Source organism: Populus nigra, chromosome 18, assembly GCF_951802175.1.
Source record: "Populus nigra chromosome 18, ddPopNigr1.1, whole genome shotgun sequence".
NCBI classification, from domain to species: Eukaryota; Viridiplantae; Streptophyta; class Magnoliopsida; order Malpighiales; family Salicaceae; genus Populus; species Populus nigra.
The window spans coordinates 12,802,508-12,823,306 of NC_084869.1; the positions used below are offsets into that span (position 1 = coordinate 12,802,508).

The following is a 20,799-nucleotide window of genomic DNA, read 5'->3' on the forward strand; positions in this document are numbered from 1 at the left end:
TATATTTTAAAATCTCATATGTATTCTATTCAAATTTGTCCATTCTCTCATCAATGAGAATCAATACGTTCTTCAGCTTTATACGCCTCTTGGCAGGCAACGTTTTCCAGATGATGTTGACAAGGAAGGGTAGTTTTCGTCGGTAGCTAGTTTTCCGATAAAAAAAAAGAAGAAAAACTTAATAGATCGCTACTATCTTTAAAAAAAATGAAAGCTGAGAAATAAAAAAGATATTACTTGCCAGAGAAGAGTCAAATGTTAGGAGTTTATTCCAAGGATCACTGCATTGCATCAGTGGATGACAACTACATGTCAAAACAGAGAAGAAGAAGAAGACATAGTACGGTCTCATCAGTTCTGAATCGTTTATACTCTTCTTTTTTCTTTTTTTAGCATTTACAAACAATGAGGTATCTGTCGACTGTGGATCCCTTTGAACCCTCGCATTCATTCCTTCAAGGTTTAGCACTGACTGTATGAAGTCACAGTGCTAGTTTTTTAATCAATGAAAACAAAAAAGAGAGGCTCCATGCCCTAGTAGAAAAAGAGAGTTATTTATATAAATTATGCAACAGACTTGAACTCAGAATCTTTCCATATCTTAAGTCCATTATTGCTTATGCTGGCAATTTAGGTTTCTACTCTCAAGCTTTGGGCGTCTACTCCTGTCATTCCACCTTTTCTTCGTGGGAACAGTAACTATCAATATATATATATTGTTTTCTCGCATATTTCTGTCTTCTCTTTATGTTTATCTCTCTTTTATGATGTAAAATATTGGTAATTGCTCCTGAAATAGTCTAAAATTTCTCGCTATTCTTGGCCTATCAAAATCAAGTCTCCCTTGTTGAGATACAGGAAGGAGCAAACACATTATTTAACTCAACGCCTAAGAAAACCAGCCAGCATATATATACTTGCAACTTTAATAGCTAGTCTTAAATTATATATCCAAGCTGCAGCACAGCAAGAACTTTTTATGATGATAACGTAAATCATAATCTTGGCTAGCTAGTAGTGGCCTTAATCTTCAAATGATAATGTCAAAAGGATAGCCTAAGTGGGAATCTAAATCAGATGCCTACTTTTGATTGTGGAATTTTGAGTGTGCTATCAGCTATGTTTCATAAACAAACCAATAAAAAAGCAATTATCATAGGCAATAGAGAATGACAAATATAAAACGCAGCAAGAGATATGAGTATTGGGCTATGATGACATAACATCTAAAATTTGATTCTCAATCATTTTGAAACCATCTGATTCCTTGTCTTGCAACTTGATCTTTACTTCTTTTTTCTTTTTTGAAGGAATCACATTGTCTATGTATGCACAAGAGAGGAAGCAAAAAATCTTCCTAGCTAGGTAATTGTTGCAACTTCGAGTATAATCAATACATTATGGTCTGAGCTTTTGATTGAAGGGCATCAATTCAATCCATCCAAAAACATTATATTAATTTTACATAATAATTTTTTTTTTCAGAATCCCTTTGTAAAAGCCTAATATATTGAATGAGAGGATCCTACTAATGAATTCCATGAATCAATGGTTGAGATTTCTTAAAATCTTTCTATAAAATTAGCATTGCTCCTTTTCATCTACTTTTACTCGTTAAACTTTGATATTTCTTGAAATTGTTGTTTATACAATTTGACTAAAGAAAGAGCAAATGGCATGTTTCTTTCCCTCTTTCTATCACAATCTAAAAGTTTTTATGGATTGCAGAATCATTCACAAGAAATTAACAGTGAGACCTTACCTACCTACTTTCAAAAAGTTGAGATCCACCCCGAAATAGCATGTACTTGTCCCACTTAACATCCATCCACTGCACAAGTGCCAAGTAAAAAATGTTATGCATAGAAAGCTAAGGCTGAGCCACTCGAAACAATTGTGTTTTTTAGGACTGTGATTCATAAAAAGGCAATCCTCACGTCAAGATTGGAACTAGTTCCTAGTGATCTCTTGTGGCGGCTTCTGTATTGGCCTTTGATTCAAAAAAAGAAAAGGAAGAAGGAAAAGCGATTCTAATTTAGTTAGGGATGCAAGTGAAAAGGTTTCAAGAGAAGCCTTCCTTTTCTTCTGGCCTAGTGCTGTCTACCACGACATCATAATAGTTGCAAGAAATCAAAAGCATGCGTGTGTTTGGAATGTGGATAGGATATTCCCACGCATCTTTTCAAAATTTTCAGATTGTGGAGAACTCGTGAAAAAAATGTACAAGAAACAATTTCTTTCACTACGTAGCTATGTATATACAAAAATAAGTGATGATAACAAAATGTCCATGACCTGTTGGCTGCAGCAATCAAATCCCACTCTCTCTGTGCTGTAGTATCACTTTGTTTGGCAGCTCCATATCTGTAAAATGGGCATGTCGCTTTCCTAATAGACTGTTTATTCAAGCCCTGCTCCTGTCCAAGGAAAGCCTCTTTCTGAAATTTTCAGATCAAAGAACTGAAAACGAGGGCGACCATGTAAAGAAACTGTGCAAAATTTTCAGGAACTTCAGCAGGTAGCAAATGAAGAATTGTGTAGGTCGTGGAAGCTCACATACGCCGAAGCAACCAAATTTAAAATGTCATGGAACTGATGGTTTGGAGGCATCTGCTGCTTCCTTTGTGCTCTTACCAACTAGATCATAATTGATGGAAACCAGCTGAGGCAAATTCTGGAAATACAAGTAGTAATTCTTAATTCATAATAAAAACTTTAACTTTAATAACACGAATAATTATTTCTCACCACTTAATTATGCCACATAGTGTGTACTCAATACCCATAGATTCATGGGGAATGTCAAAACTCATTTGGCAAGAACGAAAAGGAAATTAATGAGAGCGCTTCTAAAACACCGTTATAGAACTCTCAACAGAAGAAATTTATGGACCCATTGATACAATGTGCAAGCTTGTAGGGACATTCAAGAAGAATTCAATGAAAAAAAGAGAGACGATTTCAGTTTCATGCAACATCTAATTTTGTCGAATAATATCTAGCGTGTCTCACCTTAAACGAGAAATTACTAAAAGAGTACGTCATATCAAGAATTGGGGCGCCAACCTCTGCCAAGCTATCACATTCACCCCCCTGGCATAAAACAGTAAAATCATAAGGTAATGCCCATGGAGCTGCAATGGTTGTATGAGGTCACCTACATCAATTTGAAATTACTTCAAAGTGAAATAATTCTTAAACCATTCTACAATGACCAATGATAAGTTTTAAGTACAAGTTCCCATCCGAAATAATTCCATTCTTTTGCCATTAGGACAAAGATGTTTCTAGAAATGAAGCTTTTGTTTGAATTGAGAATTTAACATCCTCTCTAAATCAATTCCTGGCATTTTATTGCTTGGAAAATCAAAAAAGAAAACATATTAATGAAAATAATAGTTTTCTAAATCAAATCAAAGAAAAGAGACAATTTCAAAATCAGAATTGTTGTTGGCAGCTGGCATTGGTATAACTTAATGAGATTAGAGCTCATGTGCCAATGAACTGAAAGCCATATGTGCAAAGAGATAGATGCAATATTCAATTGCAATATGAACTCACGTTATCATCATGTGTATTGCTGAATGAACCACTGCTGCATGTGTCTGTCAGGTCCTCAAAGTCACTGCCTCCATGCACATTTTCACCTTCTGGATTCCATATATACCGGCTCATAAAATAACTTGTGTCATGCGCTTCTCCTGATGGAATGAACATAGCCTGCAGCAAATAGGAGAACTTGCTAAGTGTTTAAGTATGACGGTAAATACTATCGAACAAAAAAAACCAAGACCTGATTATTTTAAAAAATATCAAACTACGACAACCTTTTGCCTTGCAAGCGTGTCCCAATTTATGTCTCTAAAGAAAGAATGTTTCTTAACCTGCCATAAAATTGACCAGTTTAATTTTCAAATCATTTATGCTTGTAAATAAGTCTCATCAGTCACCATAAAGAGTTCACCTCTCTAGCTCCTGTTGCTCCTAGCCTTTGAAGTGGATTTTCCGCCAACAATCTGAAAGTGAAGTAGAAAAATATTAATACTTTTCAAGTGAATTAACACTGAGGTAGAAATTTAATAACTTCTAAATTAAAAGAGGCGCTTGGTATTATCAACAACATAATTTGCATGTGGTACCATTGGAATTGATTCCAATGCATGAAAGAGCTAATACAGAGAGAAGCAAATTTTCCTTGCTTATACTCGTAGGAAACTCAAATAATCTTCTGAATGAAATCATATGCTTCAAATACCGTTACATTTTCAGACAAATAGCATTTATATCTTAGGATTTCACTCAATCTTACTTGTCAATCAAATCACAGGCATCGAAGCTCATCTCCTCAGGAATCCTGGGCCAAGGAATATCTCTATTCATTATGTTGTCAAATATTTGCTGCAAGAGATATGGCCTATAAGTATGACATTAAGCTATTCGCATAAAATGTTCTGAAACTAAAAGGCAAAGTTTCCCCAAGGTCAACATATTCTTTCCAATTTAAAGGATAAAAAAAATACCCAAGTAAAATTAGAAAGCAAGCAATTTAAGATCTCTATACTACATCCATCAAACATTCTTTGCACACATACAACTTCGTAGAGGAATAATTATATTAGAAATGGTAACTTATGACATATCATACTACGCAGTGGTATATAAAAGGTACAGTCCATATTTCATGTTGACAAAAAGGTACTGGCAAATGGTTACAGCACAATTAAAATGTTAGGAAAGTAACTACAACCAAGTTAGTAACTTAACCAATATCAACAATAACTCATAATAAATGTAATTATTAAAAAAATAAAAAAACCATCTTCAGTCTGCTGATAAAAATCATATAAAAGTTCAGGTTGTAACATTCAGATCACCTACCTGTGGAGTTTCTGCATTGAATGGAGGTATACCAACAAGCATCTCATAAAGAATAACACCCACAGACCACCAATCAGCAGTTGCACCTGCAAGAAGGTAATGTCCAGTGATGGAAAAAATATAATAAAATAAATAAAACAGAACCATACATCATGTATGAACTATCAAAGTAACAAAAGATAATTGCGAACCATGCCCCATTCCAAGAAGTATCTCAGGTGCCAAATAATCAGGAGTTCCAACAACTGGATGCTTTTGACGCTCTTCACTCTTGGATGAAGATTGACTTTTCAGTTCATCATCATCAAGAAAACCAGAACTACTGACTAACGGAACAGACAAATCATCTGTACTGTTGATAAGACCAACTTTTGATAGCCCAAAATCTGTCAACTGTAGCAGAACAGTACTTTTGGTGTCAAAAAAACATTATGCCAAGTTCAAAAACATGACAACAAGTAGAAACAATGAAATGCTACATACAACATCTTTTAAAGCACAGTGAGAGTTACTCATACATATAAAACCAATTAAACATTCTACTCTAAATAATGAAAACATTGTTTTTAATGTTTTGCAGTAAAATATAGAACTACAATTAAATATTCAAGAAAGCATTTGTTGAAAGTACAAAAAGAAGAATTGTAGAAAAACAAACTGGTCAAATTGAATAACTATATGCAATAATGATCCAATGAAACTCAATTTAGTAGATAATAATTGTATCCAAACTAAACAGATTTTAGTACTGGACCTAGCATGAAGAGAAATAGTTCTCTTCTGGTCTGCTGCATGCCTATTCCATCAAACATACTATATACCATTAACCTTAATCCAAGACTCCAGTACATTATCCCTTGAAAACTAACATCGGTTATGACAGTATTCGGCAATTCCATTTTACTCTTCCAGATCAACTTGAAAATTTGTCCCGCACTTCATCATGCCACAGAATAAAATTCTCGTTACCTTAGCTTCTGTCTATGGATCTCTCGTTAGCAGTGACATACAACTATTATTTTGGAAACCATACAGCAATCTTCTTTTATTACAATCCAACAATCTTCCAGCATATATGGAACCTAAAACTTAATGCACAATAAAATTCCAGAACAACATAGTTTTGCCAAAACATATAAGTTTTCAATACCCAGTTATGGTCCTAATGGAGTGTAAGTTATGGGAAGTAGAATTCGTAGACAGGTCTTTATTCAGCATTTCTAAAGAAAACAATGAACCAAAAAAGATTCTCTACATGCACGCTCATGGGTTTCTCTAATATAGAGATGTGAGAGCACACACGCGTGCTTTGCCTGAAGACAGACACAAAAGACATTAGAAAATATTTCCTTTTCGACCTAGGAGATAAGAAATAATAAAAGAACTGAAAATTTAAAAATATCAACCTTGATGTGACCATCTTGACTAATCAACAAATTGTCAGGCTTCAAGTCTCTATGAATGACATTTGAAGAATGCAAATACTCCAAAGCAAGAACCTGGGAAATAGAAAACCAACTATTTGTACCATTTGTTAGAAAGTTTTATCACTTGATATGTCAACGAAAAAAAGGCCACATGAACAAATACGCAAAAAAGCCCTTACAACTTCTGCAATATACATACGGGCCATGTCTTCATCGAAGCAGCCCAAGTTTCTCAATAAAGAGTACAGATCTCCACCGTTTAGATATTCCATGACCAGATACAGATTTTCCCTGCATGTGAAGGAGTAGAAAAATCGAACCTGTAGAACCACATATACATTAGAGTGGCATGTTTACATGCAATGCACCCATAAAATGGGTATATGAATTATGACGCATGCTCACCACAAAAGGATTGCTGACTGTTATGAGGATGTCACGCTCTTCCAAAATACTCTGAACTGCGTTTTTACGGATCATGTCAGCCTTCTTTAAGACCTGGAACAAATATTCAGTATATAATCACTACATCAAGTCCACAGACATTTAACTCTCACAAGCTTAGAAACAAGCATATCACTTACATGCGGGCTGGCATGCAGTAGTGAATAGTTGTAATGGTAATTTGACAACAACTCAAATTAATTTTTCAGTATTCAATTTCACCAGCATAGCTGGGTTTTCCCAGAGAAGCAAGAGGCTGACGAGCATTCACTAAGTACGTGTCTTTCCAAATTGGTTAGGAGTGCAGATCTAATGATAAACAAAGGTAATAAAGAAATAACGAAAGCGTTTCAAGGGGAAAGGAAGAACCGGAGATACATGTGTTTTCTAAAGAGGAAAAGGATGAGAAATACAAAACAAGGGAATGAGAAAAATAAAAGGAGAAAAAAAAGATAGGCCCGCCAAAGATGAAAGCCCATTATATCAAAAAGATCAATGTAGCTATAAAAGAAAAGAATATAGTACTTTATTCTTATAAAGCATTGCTATTCAGCCAGCTTCTCTCAACTGAAACCTTTTCTCCTGCAACTCTTTGCTGGAACAGCCTATCATCCAACCTTCCTTCTTGGTGGTGGAGAGTTATGCATGAATCAGACATATTACCATCCGTCCCTCTAACTTTCTATACCCTATCTAATCCCCATTCTCATCTTACATAAATTAGGTGCTTCAAAGATAGATGTATAAAAACCATGTGACTAAATAGACTTTTCATTGAACCAGAATTTGCAATGTTCTTGAAGGAAATGTGGGAATGCAATGCCTAGCCATATGATATCAATTCTACCAAGAGGAAAAATAGTCAAATACACATGTTCAATCATAAAGATTAAGAAAGCATGTTCTATGCATTTATATATTTATAACGGCCATTTTCATGGTGTTGTTAGATGCTAACCTTTATAGCAAACAAATCACCGGTAGCTCTTTTTCTGGCAAGGAAAACCCTTCCAAATGCCCCTCTACTGATTGGTTTTATTATTTCAAAATCCTCTATAGAAGTTCGGTCTTTAGAAGACATATTAATAGGACTTGTACGCAAACTTCGAACTGCATCATTTTCCTCGGAACTATCTTCATCAGCCATATGATTTGATGGATCTGATTTCTCATCATCTATTTGTTTACAGAGAAGTACACATTTCTCCCTGTAGATTCAAAAATAATAATAATAAAATAGAAAATAAAGAAAGACACAATAAAATTTTCACTGGTGAAGCAATCGATAAACAATATTAAAGTGATGGTTGTTATAGGTTATTTTTTACTGATTCCATTACTAAAATTATTTAATTAGTTTCTAAATTATCAAAAATAAATAGACAAATCATTTCAAAAGATGCTAATGATAAGTAATTTAATCAATTGTTGAGTGTGTCTCAAGAGATGACATTTTTTAAGAAATCAACACATGGAATGAAAACAACTATTGCAAATTTGTTTCTATGCATTAATTCTCCATCAATCTTTTTGAGGGCTCTTGAGTAATTAATATCTTAAAATCAGAAACAATTAATACAGTCCAAACAAAACAACAGCTCGAACACAAACAAAAGATGAGCAACTAAGCTGAAAGTTGGATTCTTTTAGTGATAGAATAAGATGCTCAGTTGAATTATTACAAATAAAACCTCCTGAAAAGTTTCACATTGACAACAAGGCTAAGACTTGGAAACTGACTTACTGAACTAATTTCTCTATGCGTCTTCCAAAAGTCTCTACAATGAGGGCATCCACCTTCCTATCCTGAATGGCATATTTTACGTCTTGTACAAGGTCCAGCATGCTCTGTAATGCACTATAGTTGCCACTTAGACTTGCAACAGAACGAGCAATATCCAGTAGCTTGCTTACCTGTCATGAAACAGTAAAATTAAGAAAATAAAAACAAAGAGCTCAATAGAATAACAACAGTTAGTCAATGACCAAGTTCACTGAAATTTCATCATGTGCTAAATTTCCCAACCTAGAATGAAGTAATGCAGTACAGGAATCATTCATGCTGGTAAAAAAGAAGAAGTTAAGTGACTGAAAAATAAGTGTTCAGATTGACTTTCATTTAAAGACAGGTATATTTAACTGCAGGTGACATCAAATTATGACCTACTACCGCTTATGATACCAAAATTATCTGCATTTGCATTTTTTACTGGTATTATTGAAGGGAGAAATCAAAGGTATACAACTCAAGAAAGAGCACAACAATCGACTGCTCAAACATCCTAGAAATTAGTGAAGGATGTCATTGCAAAATACAGGTTAAAGAGACTAAAGTTACGGTCGTAAGAACATCAATGGGCTCTGTAGGCTGTATGCCCTAGACTATGACAAAAACAGTTAATTTAAATGCTTTCTTGTCATAACATGCATCCATAATGCAATTTACATCAAGGAAGTTTTTTTAATCAAGCATCAAGGAAACTGCAGAAAATCCAAATTGCCAAATTGCATGGATAGGAAACTGCTTAAACCATGTTATGTAACTATTTTTTCAGTGTTGAGAAAGATAAATTCTTAAATGTATTTAAGGGTTTATTTGTAAAACTACGTGGTAGGAACCAAGTAGTCAAATTTGAAATTTTGAATATATAGTAGTTGCAGAAAAAAATGGCAAAAAAAAAATTAAAAAAAAAGAAGAAAGAAAGAAACACTACTACTAGCCTGGAAAGGATGGAACAAGCTTAAGCAAGAAGTTGAATGAGAATCTTTATTCCACTAAACTATTAAATGAGAAGGACAAAAAAGAGTAAGGCAACTATTCAAAGAGATAACGGCAGGTACCAAACTGACAAAGATATCCAAAATAGGTTCGCAGGAACATAAATCCTAAACCAAGGTGAATTATAAAGAACAACAATTTAACACAATTACATACCTGATGGGAATTCTCAAGCTCTGCTATTGTCCTCTGTCCACTCAATAGCAATCCTATTTGGCTAGTCCTTGGCGTTAATAATGGTGTTCGTGGTGTCAAGCTTTCTCCTGATGAGGTTTTTTTGTCTACATCTGGTGTTAGAGTGGAACATGCTTCGCTTGAAATTCCTGGAAAAGCGTTGAGATCTTCCATCACAAAAGTATCAGGGACGACATCAAGCATCTCTTCAGAGCAGTGAGAAGAGATGCTGTTTCGTTTTGTTGATAACCCATCTGATACTTCATGTATACCTGATGTAGGCAGTCTTTCAACCTCAGGACTTCCTCTTGGAGTATCACATCCTTTTGGAGTGCTTTTTGGTGTGCTTTTTGGTGACCATGAGTCCAGTATCTTTTCGAGAGTTTCCGCAACTCTTTCAAGTCTTTCATTTACACCAAAGCCTTTCAAGTCACATCTGTCAGCAATAGTACAAATCAGAGAGTGTTCCTCTACATGTACAATCGGTATTTCAACCTCGCAGATCCGGCATATCATGGAATTTTCATATGCAACATTGTGTTGTTCCCCCCAGAGTCCCCAAGAAACTCTTTTTGTTCCTGGGGATAGAGGATGCTCTGGAGTTTCAAGATTTTCAGAATAATCATCCTTATTGTGAATTGGTTCTGATTTATCCTTTGAAGGTGTTTGAACAAGATCAGAACCCTTCCGATTTTTCTCAGCAGCGGATGGAAGTTTTTTCCAAGATGACATCCTAAAACTACTTCCAGTTGAATCAAAACTTTTTGCCGTGCTAACCTCCAAAGTTTGATCTAGATGATCTTGCTTAATAACCTGACTGTCTTGTTCATGACTATGGAATTTCTTTCTCTGCTTCTCGTTCGCTGTCTTCCACCCCACCAATGGACCACTAAAGTCCTGCTGTGCAATTTCTATAATCTGTTCTGGATAAACTCCAAGATCACTACATTGATGAATACCCAGAATTTTGTCTTCATCATAACCATTCTCCTTTTGAAACTGCACAAGCCTAGTGCATCGAGTGAGGATAAATAAAAGCCGAGTGTGTGCTTGTTTGACAATCCCCATTGGAAGCTCTTGACGTTTATCATCTAGGTTCAGGACGATACTCTCACATTTCACCCAAAATTCATTAGATGACATCTTAGCACATTGTCGAGCTACAACCAATAAGTCCTCCAAACTCTCTCTCCATTCAGGGTGAGCATCCGAGGTCTTTTCAAGTATACCCACCAAATCCCCAGCAAATATACCTAAATCACAATCAACTTCCTCCTTTAACCTGATGAATTTCGTCCTGATTACCACCATAACTTCCTAGTAATGTCATGGATGAGATTTATTTTTATCTAACAATCAAAATTTCAAAGGAAGACAAATGGACAACAAATGAAAACAAAAACGAAGTAACAATAGAGAGCACAACGCCAATGTACCTCCATATGACCAAATGCGCGGGACTTCCAAACTGGAAAAGGCCTAACTCCTTTGGAATTAAGCTCATGAGAGAAGCTCTTAACGTCTGGCTTCTTCATCCTTCCACTTGTAAGACGCAATATAGCTTGAAAACGTGGAGACTGGATTTCCTTTGCAAAAAATGCTGCCTGATTGCCCTACCCCAAAAAGAAAAAACAAATTTCATTTAGCTAATCTATTTAACAATAACATGTACACAAACTTATTACACATGTCAAACTATAACTAACAAGTTCATTACCTCCATTGCTGGATTGAGTTGCGAATGAGTTCTCCGTGGTTTTGAATGACTCCACGAAACCTTTTCCCCTGCATTAAAAAATAATAACAAAAAAAAATTACGAGTACATTTGACATGATTTATGAAAAATAATTTTGACTTTGAATCATAATCTAAAAAATAGTTTTTCGTAAATAAATTACGATAAAAATAAGCAAGATGAAAAGTATATTTGACAAAAATAACTTCAAATAACTTACTTGAAGAATGAAGGTAACATAAGATCGAATAAATCATTGGTAAAAAATTAAACTTTTGATTAAATTTAAATCTTGACTCAGTTTTATAATAAATTTTTAATTTACATAAAAATTACTTCAAATCAAACATATTTAGAGTCCAATTGGCATGACATAAGAAAAGTGATTTTTAACTTTAAATTATAATTGAAAAGTTGTTTTTCATAAATAAAATTCCATTTGATATGAATTTAAGTTCCTTTTTTTAACATTTGACTCATTAAAAAGCCATAAATATATTTAATTATATATAACTTTTGATTTAAATCAAGAATTTATTACAAAATTGAGTCAAATCTTGATTAAAACAAAAGTTAAAATTCTTAACTTTTAACTTATGGATTCTAACTTATACTTCATCTATTTTTCAAAAAAAAGTTATTTTGAGTAACTTTAACCTAACATTCTTTTATTTTAACTTAATGTTGTCACAAGTTATTTATAAATTTATCACTTTTCTAAGCTAAAATAATTTTAAATTAGAAGTATATGTGGTAAACATGACTTGAATCAACTTTTTTTTTAACAAAAGATGTAATCTGTATTTGATATTGAGGTAAAACCTGTTTTTCATTAAAATTTGATATATTTTTTCTTCAAATTAATTTTTTTTAGTGTTTTTTTATCGTTTTGATATACTGATATCAAAAATAAATTTTAAAAAATAAAAAAAATATATTATTTTAATTCATTTAAAAATAAAAAATACTTTTAAAAAAAAATTTATCACACTTTTAAATACTCTTTATAAGATATACCCTTGTAATATAAGATTAGAATCCATAAATCCAAAGTTCCAAATTTTTAATTTTGAATGAGTTGAAGCTTTTTTAAATTAGAAGTATATTGGGTAAAAATCACTTCAATTAACTTTTTTTTTAATAAAAGATGTATTATAAGATAGAATTACCAAGGTCAAAAGTTAAAAATTTTAGATTTTGATTAAATCAAAGTTTTGACTCAATTTTCTAACAATTTCTTTCATTTAAAGCAAGAATTATTTCTAACTAAACATATTGAAGAGTTTTTCACAAGTCAAAAGGTTAAAAATCAACTTAAATCAGTCTATACAAATCATATCGAACATAACCTCATGCATTTTGTTCACATCAAAAATTAAAAAACAACTCAAAAACAATTTAAAAAATTCATACTTGAATATAACCTGTGCAAAACAACCAAAAATCCTCCGCTAGCAAACACAATACAGCTTAATCCCCTTATTAATCCAAATTTGTTAGAGAAAAAACAGCAAGCGTGGGTCCCACACATAAAAAAGTCATTCAAAATAAAAATTGATGTCTCCATTAATCATATATGAAAAAAAAAAATTAATTACCTCCAGCAAGCCTCGTTTCGACGTCAGTTTTATCCTCCTTATTATTAACCTGAGCATTCTCTAAATACGACGGCGTACCAGCAGACGACGAAAACCTAAGCGGAGAAGGAACCGGGAGGGATCGTGTTCTGATATGATTCAACCCGAGCGCTGACGCCATAATTATCGGCGAATTCTTGTCCGTTTTATAATTTCTCTCCTCCAATATCTCCTTACCGTCATTTCTACTATCGTAATATGTATCGCTGCCGTCGTCATTGTTGATTGATTCGGTGTCGTTCAGTGGGGCGTCGGGTTTCTGGATTCGGCGGATTGGAATGGGAGGGATTTTTCGGAGTTTGAAAGAGGAAGGAGAGGAGGAGGGATTGAGAGTTGACGGAGAAGGAGACGGCATCGTTTTTGACGACGATGAAGGATCTTCGTGATCGTTTGTCGACATGGATGTAAATCGGTACTGATTGAATTGATCAGGTTCTTCATTGCATTGTGAGTGTAGAGTGAGAATGTTAGAGAGAGAAAGAGAGAGGATACAAAGAGAAAAAACATATGGATAGAGAGATGGGAGGGGGAGACAGGAGAGGTTTTCGCGGGAAATGGAGCGTAGAGGGCGACACGACGATGAAGGGAAGGTTCTGTTGATTTTCTACTTCGAAACGTGCTCGCCGCAAAGTTTTGTTTGTAAATTTCAGTTTTCCCACTGTAGTTTTATTAATATTACACTATTGTCCTTATATTTACTGACTCTATGTTCTTCTGATATTCTAGTTTTTTTTTTTGTTAACTTCTTTAAAAAAAAAATATTAGAGAAATAACACTCTTGAAAATTTAATTAGAAAAATAATATAGTCTGGGAAGTTGGAGTTTAAAAAATAAATAAATATGCGTTAACAATATAATATTTATTTATTTTTAAAAGACAATATTCTAAAAATAACTATATATTAGTCTCAGTCTCGTGATAAAGAATTTTAATTATATAACAATATCTCGTGGGTAAATAACTAATTACTAAACTCTGTGAGAGTGGAATTAATGTAGTGATGGAGAGAACGTGTCTCCTTCATGGAAAGCAGCTATCTACAAACAATGAACAGCAACTTCAAGAAATAATTTTACTTTGTATCGCCACTATCCATTGTGGAATTATAGAATTTACTTCTTCCGGTTGCTCATCGTGTGGATATTGGCCTGAAATTTCAATCAGATACAAAGGTTATTAATTTGTTACTTCACATATGATCATCAAAGTTATCCCAAGATAATGCTTTTGGAGCTTGGTAAATTTGGACTTGGAATTGGAGATGGGATTTTTCATATTTTCATTCCCTGAAAATGGTGAAATCAATCAGAATTGTAAGTGAGCAATCCCAACCGGGCAATCAAGATAAGAGTGGGGGCTGCTACTGCCGTCCAAGAATTGATCAAGAGGAAGTGAGATCAGAAATGAAAATAATTTCCAGTACCAATCGCTCTGTAGGATCAGAATTTCATGCATGTTAAGCTGATGTGAATAGAGTCAGATTAGGGCATGCTTAGCTAGAAACAAGGATAGAGCTCTTAGCATTTCATTGGCAAGCGAATTCGTGCAACATTTGGATGTGAAAAGGAAGAAAGATTGCGGAAATAGATGAATACTTGCAGCTGGATTGCAGTTCTTTAGATTACCAGCAAACTTCAAGATCCCTGAACAGAAATAACAGAGCTCAAAGAGTCAACTTGGAGGACACTGACAAGTGTGCAAGGAAAACATCTCGATAGATACCAAGTCAAGAATAAGGCATTTGCATCAAATTGTGTGCTGGAACAACATCCCCAGAATTTTTGACAAGGATATCAGACTCTCAGAGTGAGCTAAAGCAGGCCGAAGAACGCAGCAAGAGCTACAAGATAGCCTGAAGATAGAGACCAAGAACAATTAGAGGAGTGTTGAAGAACAGCAACTGATGATGAGTTAAGCGGATGAGGTTTCAAACAAGTAAACGGAGAAATTAGAACGGGAACATACCACCAACAGAGTTCCCCAGAAAATGCACCGGTCATTGAAAACTTCAATTACAAAATCTATCAAGAATTCATCCCGCATAAATTCAGTATATTCACTAACTTAGGCTAACATATTATACAGAATAAAATGAAAAAATTAAGCTGAAATGGAGTTAATAGAAAACCAACATGATAAAATCAGTTTTCCACCGCAGACCTGATTGTGTTTGCCTACAGTTAACCTCTGTGTAGTCTTCATGTTTAGATTACCAAAAGAAGGAAGGTGAACAGGAAAAAACATTTATACAAGTCAACGGAGAGGGAACCCACATGATGCAATAAGAGTTGTAGAGAACATGTAATTTCTGGTCAGAGGATAACATTGATGAGGTCGGTACACCATGCCATCATCAATCTTTCTTAAGATTGTGGCAAGCAAAGCAATATTATCAAGGATTACCCAAAATACATTTACAGGTAAAAGCAAAGGAAATGATGCACATCTTCATTTGCTCACACACCCACTAGCTACTTCTTTCCTGTTTTCTGTTTTTTCAAGCAATCTAGTTGTTGCAACAGTGTTCATTCCTCTCTCTCCACTGATTTCCTTCTATCTTTTGAAGTAAGATAAGGTATTAACAGCTAAGGTTTTGAAACTAAAATTGTACATTACACCTAATTCTAATCTTCCACCACCAGAATTATAAAAACCCTCTTCCTTTCCACTCCATGCGTCAAACACTTGTAGCAAGTAGCAATACATGCCATTTTATACAAAAACTACTAAAATGGTGCCACAATTTCTGTTCTCATTTTCACTTATTCTATCCTTTCTTCTTCATTGCCCCCCAACCCTAGCTCAGTCACCAGCTGCAGCCCCAGGACCACCTGGTCCAACCAATGTCACCAAAATACTCGAAAAAGGTGGCCAGTTCAGTGTGTTTATCCGGCTTTTGAAAGCCACTCAAGAGGATGTCACATTGAATGGCCAACTCAACAACACAAACAATGCTATAACCATCTTCGCACCTAGTGACAACGCATTTTCGAGCCTGAAATCAGGCACCCTCAACTCCCTAAACGATCAAGAAAAGGCTGAGTTAGTGCAGTTTCACATTATCCCACAATATCTATCAAGTTCCCAATTCCAGACAGTGAGCAACCCTTTGACCACACAGGCAGGATCAGGTGGCAGGTTAGAGCTTAATGTAACCACCACAGGGAACTCAGTGAATATAACCACAGGACTTACCAATACAAGCGTATCTGGCACTATATACACTGATAACCAGCTAGCTGTTTATCAGGTTGATAAGGTGCTCCTTCCTGTCGATATTTTTACACCTAAACCTCCTACTCCAGCACCAGCACCTGAAAAACCAAAGAAGAGGTCTAAAGCTGCAGAGAGTCCAGATGCTCCTGAGGATAATTCTGGAGCAGAAAGCTTAACTGTTCTTAATAATGTTGTGTTCTTCGGAGTTGGCATTGTTGCAGTAATATTTTCTTTGTGACACAAAAGGTCTTCATGAGTTTGTTGCAGGGATTGCTCTCTTTTTCAAGTGGGCTATGATTTTGCAGAGTCGGATCGAAACCGACGAGTGGCGTGAATAATTGTTGTTTTCGTCAGTCCCTTTGTACCATTCTAGTTTATGTTCAAGATTGAATTTTGAGGGTTTTTTTTTTTTGTATTTCCTTTTCTTTGTTTCTTCGTAGTCCTGTTTTTTCATTTACAGATTTCATGTATTTTGGAATCTTGTAACATTTTCAAAAATCAAGGTTATGTATCAATTGTTCTTGCTCAAATGTTTTTCCCTCCTAAAGCAGCCAACTGTACAAACCACAATACCTCCATTGAGCACAGAGCAGCAGATGAATATCTAAACTCTGACAAAAATCCAGCATTTCGTTTTTTTTTCCTCATATTTATTGCTTCACATTGCAGATATGAAACCAAGACACAGTGGGCCAAGAGGTGCCATAAAAGAACTCCTTCACGAATTTTGACTCTCCATAATTTTCCATTACCTGATCGATTCAAGTGTGTTTGGCATTGAAGTAGCTTTTGCAATTAGGGTTTAAAAAATTTATAAATTTTAGCATTTTTTGAATAAGGTTGGAGAAAGAGTTCTCAATAGGATCCATTTAAAACCATACACTTATTTTACTAACTAAATAGTATTGAATATGTGGTCGGAGCAAAACACAGCGCGAACAAACTGACTAGAAATCAAGTCAAAGAAATGTGTTTTGAAGATTCACATCGAAGTTTGAATTAGAAACATGAAATGTAGAACATCTTACCGTGCATAAAAAGTAAAAGTTGGAAAGGGTATTGTGTATCAGAAAGGAATCTCACATTCACAACGCACTCAACCAGTGCCTTTAACTAGAATGCATCTTCCAGAAGTAGCCCCATGAACATCAGGGACACATGCAGAAAAGCAAAAGGCATCTTGATCAGAACAGTCCTTTGCATTTGGATCTTTAAACGAAACACAATCTGCTCTTGAACCAAATGGAGAGGCAAGTAAAAATAAACATAGAAGGACAAAAACACAGGTCTTCTTCATGATCCTGTGAGAAATCTTCTGATTCTAAGTAAAAAGAAATACAGAATAATGGATGGATTGATGGATTTATCACAATGTTCAACTACTTGATGGAGAGAATTGTGGATCTTGATTGTTATTTATGGCCTGCTTGTCTTTGATTATATTATCTAATAAGGGCTATATACAACTACTGATAGAGATAGACACAATAAGAAAAGAAAAAATCATGTATTGCCCATTAAAAAATCACAAAAATTCTCTAATCTATTTTTTTTAAAAAAAGGTCACTGGTTACTGTACAGAAAAGATTAGAAATAAGCATCAACTTGATGACAGAGAGCCAAAGTTACCAGCATCCAGTTCCCTGATGACAGCCCCAGGACAAAGCTCTTTAAGCATGGCTAGCCACTTTGGACTCGGGAGTCAGAGATAGGATCTCTCATTCCCTACAGCAGAGAGATCAATCGGTAGCATATTCACAGCATTTCAATCGGACTATCAAGCTGTGCTAGTTAAGAAAGGAAAGGAAAAACACAAATTTGTAGTCTTTTTCATTTTACCTGTATGATTAGAACCTTTTCTTTGAAGCCTTCCAAAAGATAATTAAGAGCAAGTGAAAGATCGAAACGTCTGAATATACTTTCCAGTATCACCAAGACACCATGATCGTTGGACTTTTGTGTGTTAAGCATATGAAGTTTCTCTCTCCTGGAACACTATTAGGTTCCTGAAGAAATTACTGCCTGCTATGAGTGTTTCAGGCTGAACAAACTTAGTCTTAAAGAACAGCAGGGTCTCCACTACCATCAACCGGATACTGAAATTAAGATAAATAAATTAACAAAAGCTAAAACAGGAATCCTCATTAAGGTTTCTTCCATAACATCTGTCATCTCCCGTAAGTGATACTCTAATATTTATATTTAGATTTTATATGATTTTGATATGTTTTTTGTGATTAAATATGGTTTAAGGAAGTCTCTATGATGTTTTCTTTAAGTATTTATAAGATTGAAAGTTAAATTTTGATTATTGAAGATGGCTAAAGATTAGATAAATCATCTTGACGTGTCATTTACTATTTTTTTTATATAAAAAAATAGTTTTGCTTAGACCATCCTTTCAAGCCCATACGTGCAGCTTCATTCTCTTAGCTTCTCACTCTTTTTTTTTCTTTTCTTTTTGAAGTTTTAAAATAAAATTCTATTTAAATAGAATATTTACAATGATATTTTAAAAATAATCTAATTATGCCATACTTTCCAAATTAGATTGAGATTTATTTTTCATATAATCATACAAAAATTATAAAGACATGTTTTTTTTGTATTTTTTATTGAAAACTTATTTTTTAGATTATGATAAGTTCTTATTTAAAATCTTATATTATTAATAAAAAAAGGCATGTTTTTGCCAAAATAAAAAGGAAATAAATGAATATGGAAAGGGAAGTTTTGGGTAAAGAAATACATTTTTTTTCTCTTGAATTTAAATCATTGAGATTCTTAAAATTATTTATTTAGATTTTCAATAAAAACTGGTTTTTAAATGATCTCGCGGAATCATTGTTTTTTACTAATAAACAGGGGGTGATTTTGCTGTTATTTCGAGATGATAGAACAAACTAAAGAATAGTTATATATGAATATGTTTTTTAGAAATCTTTTGAACTTAAATCAAAATTAACTTTTACTTTTTTACTTGTTAATTCTTATTCATTCTACCTCTATTATTTAAAGAAATATATTTCAGTCTTTTTTCTACCAAATATACTTTTATTATAAATGTTTTTGTTATAGAATATCCATATAAAAGAATAATTTCCAAATCATGATTTAAAATAAAATTTATTTTAGACTAACCATGTCAAAATTGGATATTCACCTCCTATGATTCAATTCTGTAAGATTATTATTTACTCTTTTTTACTCCCATTATCAGTTTTCTCAAAAACAACTTGCTTTAAAAATCTGTTTTCGAATTCTCTTCTTATCGTAGATTGTGTATGATCATCCACATGTAGAATTTGCTTAGTTACTTGTTTAGGATGATGGATTGAGTTGAGAGATAAAAAAGGAAGACATATCATCTCATCTCTCCCTTCATTCAACCTTCCTATCATCTGTTAGGAGGGATGATGCATGGAGTTGACAAGAAAAGATGGATGAGATAGTTTTTTGAACCGATACTATGAACGGTGTCCCATGGAGGAAAAGGAAACACCATTCAAATATTTCCATATTTGTAAAATACTCCCAATATTTTCCTTGCCGAGCCAGGCATTAATTTAGGCTGGATTTCAATATGTCATTTGTTGTCGAATATCTGTTTTACGTAATCCTCTGATAAAAAGCAAGCCCGCTGATCATCTCTATCCGAGCTAACCCTAGAGGATTTCGGTGCTTGATTTTGAGAAAAGGGGCAAGAAAAGTATAACTGGGGAGTCTAATGCTATTGCTAGGGATGACAATATTTGCATAACCAAGAAGCTGCAAGGCAGTTAGGACATGAACTAAAACACCATATTATTAACTGGAAATGGCGCTAGCTACAGATCCACCCATCCCTATCTTCTTCTCTCTTCAAAAAACCTTCCCGTCGTCTCCTTCTCTTGCCATTAAGAAAACCCACCAAACTCAAAATCAAAGCCAAAAACCCCACTAGTAATCCAACCCCACCTAATAAAAAACCCACCGCAGTCTCCCCTGGTCGAGGGTTTGGCTCACAATCATCTACAGCAGCAACTTCAAGCAAAACAAGTGGGAGTTGGAGTAAAAAGAAACGAAAACGTAATAGAAGAGGGAGAGCATCGATAGTTTTGAGGACTCCAGTTGAGAAGCCTGGATTTATAAGACAAGAATATGAGGCTACATCTAAAGAAATGAGTAGAAATGAGAATGCTTTTTTTTTTTTTTTTTAGTTTAACGTTGGTGTCCGGACTAGCTTGCGTGCACCTCGACTAATCCCACGGGCCCTGAAATTAACGACCATGTAAGCTTTTAGTGGTCATCATATGAACAACCACAGGGCTCGAATCTGAGACCACAAAGAAAATAAACCTTTTGATCCCAAGCTCTTATTATTGGACCACCATCTAGATGGTTAGAATGCTTTTATTCTTTTTTTTTTTTATTCACGTGGGGTGTCCGGGCCAGCTTGCGCGCACCACGACTATTCTCCACGGTCCACTGGACATCCTGCAAGTCCAGGGGCAAGTTAGGCACCGCG

At 34.5% G+C, this 20,799-nt stretch overlaps 2 protein-coding genes across 6 annotated transcripts; one reads left to right on the plus strand and one right to left on the minus strand.

Annotated features, from left to right (window-relative positions):
• Positions 1 to 215: 215 nt before the first annotated feature.
• On the minus strand, positions 216 to 18,504 carry LOC133678784 (probable serine/threonine protein kinase IRE). 5 transcript variants are annotated; one of them, XR_009836047.1, is made up of 20 exons: positions 18,132 to 18,504; positions 17,922 to 18,017; positions 17,321 to 17,519; positions 11,420 to 11,487; positions 11,139 to 11,315; positions 9,685 to 11,019; positions 8,494 to 8,663; positions 7,708 to 7,957; positions 6,711 to 6,803; positions 6,485 to 6,625; positions 6,285 to 6,377; positions 5,070 to 5,271; positions 4,879 to 4,964; positions 4,310 to 4,398; positions 3,965 to 4,016; positions 3,828 to 3,884; positions 3,562 to 3,720; positions 3,013 to 3,093; positions 2,296 to 2,674; positions 216 to 1,831 (listed from the first exon to the last, which is right to left on the minus strand). XR_009836047.1 is itself a non-coding variant. In XM_062101275.1 (17 exons), exons 1-17 carry the CDS (start codon positions 13,473 to 13,475, stop codon positions 2,585 to 2,587), a joined length of 3,582 nt encoding a protein of 1,193 aa, XP_061957259.1. In that variant the 5' UTR covers positions 13,476 to 13,723; the 3' UTR covers positions 2,035 to 2,584. The 5 variants fall into 5 exon arrangements, 1 of the variants encoding a protein (XP_061957259.1); XR_009836046.1 differs by lacking the exons at positions 17,321 to 17,519; positions 17,922 to 18,017; positions 18,132 to 18,504 and adding an exon at positions 13,037 to 13,724 and having other exon boundaries at positions 2,296 to 2,438; positions 2,557 to 2,674; XR_009836045.1 differs by lacking the exons at positions 17,321 to 17,519; positions 17,922 to 18,017; positions 18,132 to 18,504 and adding an exon at positions 13,037 to 13,724 and having other exon boundaries at positions 2,296 to 2,460; positions 2,557 to 2,674.
• On the plus strand, positions 15,728 to 16,822 carry LOC133678785 (fasciclin-like arabinogalactan protein 12). Its single transcript, XM_062101276.1, has one exon. The coding sequence runs from the start codon at positions 15,781 to 15,783 to the stop codon at positions 16,528 to 16,530; it is 750 nt and encodes a 249-aa protein (XP_061957260.1). The 5' UTR covers positions 15,728 to 15,780; the 3' UTR covers positions 16,531 to 16,822.
• Positions 18,505 to 20,799: the final 2,295 nt, after the last annotated feature.